The following is a 3211-nucleotide window of genomic DNA, read 5'->3' as shown; positions in this document are numbered from 1 at the left end:
TCTTTTTTCCTTTTTTTTTGGGTAGGAATGCGGAAATTCATCAGTTATTATTGTAGATAGGGATTTTAAATAACATTAATGCCCGTAAAATATTTTAGCCACAAAATGAGATATTACCTGCAAAAATGCCGTGTTAGTTTGCGTATCTCACTCTTTGAAGTCTCACCACAACTTTACAAGGTGTTCATGTACTAATAATATTGATTATAGCGACTACTTTGAAACCAACCTTATCTGAGTAATAGCTTTAGGGGGGGTTAGTCACATTGAACTTTTTAAGTAAAACTGGGATAATTGCTAAAGTGAGATAATTTTTTGACACTGGGATAATTTAGTGGAACAATGATGGATAATTCTTGAAGTGGGATAATTTGATAGGATAATTTAGTGGGATAATGGTGGATAATTTTATGAAGTGTGATAATTTGGTAGGATAATTTGGTAGAGTAATGGTGGGTATAAATTATTATTGTTAATAATTGTATATTAAAATAAATATAAGATTGATAAGCAATTGATTAGTCTAGTAATAACTATAAAATATAATGTAATAAAGTAATAACTATAAAATATAATGCAATAAAGCATCACTATTCATCTCAAATAATAAAATATTTTACAACTAAATAAAAATCTAAATCCCTAGAGTGACTCGACTTCCATCATCCCACATGGCCTCTGCCATAGAATTTCTCCAAGCTCCTGCAGCTGCTCGTTGAGTCTGTTGAGTCTGTAACTCATCTTCTTCATCAGAGTCATCATCCGCATCAGCAATATTTCGTGGAGCTTCTAGTGAAAGATCATAAATATCGAAGTCATCATTTGTATTCTCCAATCTTAAAAAGTTATGCAATCCGACGCATGCAACGAACATCTTTATTTGTGTGGCATATGGAAAACCTGGAGGTTGGCTCTTGAAAATAGTGAATCTAGACTTAAAAACTCCAAAGATGCGCTCGACACAATTTCTAAGAGACGCATGCCGATGGTTGAAAACTTCTTTTGAATTTCGTGGTCGTTGTCGATTATTAGCTTGATCGAACTCTGAAAGATGGTACCTTTGACCTCGGTATGGAGCAAGAAATTGTAGCCTATTTGGATAGCCGCAGTCAACTAGATAAAATTTATCTGCAAACAAGAATAAAAATAAGAATGAGAAAAAAATTTTAAAAACTAAAAAAATTTTTTTAATTGAAAAAAAAAAATTTTAAAAAAAGATTATTACTCTGTATTACTCTGTGGAAGTGGAAGTCCATAAGGTCTACTCATTGCATCCTTCAAGACTCTTGCATCATTAGCAGAACCCTCCCACCCAGCTAAGACATAAATGAATTTGAGATCAAATGTGCAAGCTGCCAAGACGTTCTGAGAGAGAAAACCATGTCTATTTCGATAGGGCGTCTGATCTATGTTATACACCATGCACGGTATATGAGTCCCATCTATTGCACCGATACAGTCCTGAATAATCAATGTGTCAGACGATCTCAAGTGATGTGTGTGTGGCGCGCACGCATGTGTGTCTGCGTGTGTGTAAAATCTAAAGCAATAAGAATTACCTTGAAATAAGGCCAAAAGCGAGATTCTGATTTAACCTTATCAGGTGGATCAGTAGGGGGTGATGCCATCAAGCATGATGCTAAAGATACCAAGACATGTAATGCTTTATTGAAACATACACTGATGGTCCATTTTGAACGATCAAATCGATCAGTTGCAACAGAGTATCGTTGATTTTGACTAACTGTGAGAAGAAAAATAGCAATCATCTCCTCAACACTAATGTGGTATGTGTCTTGTATATGGCCCCGCTCTCTCAAGATATTGCATAACTTCATGAAGCAATCTGGGTACATACGGTAAATTCTACGAAAATCTTGAGGATGATTATCCATCTTGGACTGTAAGTATGTGAGACCAAGATCTGTAATACCACGTCGAGGACTTCGAAAATTAAGCGTATTTGCTATGAACCCCTGTGATAGAAGTCCTGATATCTTTGTGATCAGATCTGCAGCCTCAGCAGCTAATTCGATTATGCGAATCAAAAGATTATCATCGAAGTCTTCATGATGAAAATATAAAATGGGCAAATTTTGATCTTCCTCCATCCTATTAAATAATATAACCAATGAAATATAATCACTTTACTTGAAACTTATGTGCATAGGAAATAAATAAAGCACTCTATTATTAGCACACAATGGGACTGATCACAAAGTAAGATAGCTGACAAGTCAAATAACATAAGAACATAATATAAACAAAAAAAAACAAAAGCATAGCAACATCCTAAAAATAAATAGTTTTGACAAATTGAAATAAGATTGATCCTAAAAACATGACATTATCCCAAGTTCCACCTATTCAATGAAAAATAGTTTGACAATATGAAATTCCTCATAATCCTAACACCATAACAAATCTTTAAAAACATAGAAAGATCCTAAACTGATAAATTATTGCCTCTAAACATCTTCAAAGAAATCAGAATCATAATGTTCACCATTTGGATCAGAATTGGCTTGAGTCCCATCATTACCATTATTCATTATCTCACCAGTCAACCTAAAATGTAGAAACTCATAGCGGTCTTTTGCATCCATGTCAATAAATGCATCCTTCATGTCCTGTGAGATATTGTCACTGAGGATATTCCATTTTTGTGGCTTAGTCAATTCAGAAGTAGACATAACAGCATCAACCCATTCTTTATTCCGACCTTTTCTTATCTTCCTCAACTCATCAACTAACTCATGAAAAGCTTTACCTACAGTAACAACTCCCTCTCCTACCTCTTGCAACGATAACTGGGAAGATGCAGAGGATGTGCCTGCAGTACCAATTGACCTACGCCTTCGTTTACCATTATTCAGAGTGGATGGTCCAGAACCAGATAATGGCACATTATCAGTGGGAACGGTGGTAGCATGTTGCATATCTACAGTAGAATTTCCTCCATCCGGAGATTCCATCTCAGCATCAGCACCAAGTATGCCCTCCCCAACCACTTCCTCTAAGCGTGCTTCATCCAAGCCATCAGGACCTAAACCTATAGCTCCTCTGCCAGAAGCACCATGGTCTCCGCATACCATAAGTATATCCTCAAAATTCTCAAAAAGTTTATCCTTGAGATTTGGAGTATTTGGACGTGCCTAAAACATGAAATATGAAAATAATTAATATTATGTTCAAATTAATATATATGAAA

The 3211-nt window shown here is 35.3% G+C and overlaps 1 protein-coding gene across 1 annotated transcript; it reads right to left on the bottom strand.

Annotated features, from left to right (window-relative positions):
* Positions 524-2111, bottom strand: LOC109847369. The gene is made up of 4 exons (XM_020416598.1): positions 1560-2111; positions 1236-1461; positions 648-1128; positions 524-533 (listed from the first exon to the last, which is right to left on the bottom strand). The coding sequence occupies exons 1-4, from the start codon at positions 2109-2111 to the stop codon at positions 524-526; spliced, it is 1269 nt and encodes a 422-aa protein (XP_020272187.1).

The sequence above is a fragment of the Asparagus officinalis genome, chromosome 7 (genome assembly GCF_001876935.1).
Source record: "Asparagus officinalis chromosome 7, Aspof.V1, whole genome shotgun sequence".
Lineage (NCBI taxonomy): Eukaryota > Viridiplantae > Streptophyta > Magnoliopsida > Asparagales > Asparagaceae > Asparagus > Asparagus officinalis.
This window is presented reverse-complemented; position numbering and strand designations above follow the sequence as displayed.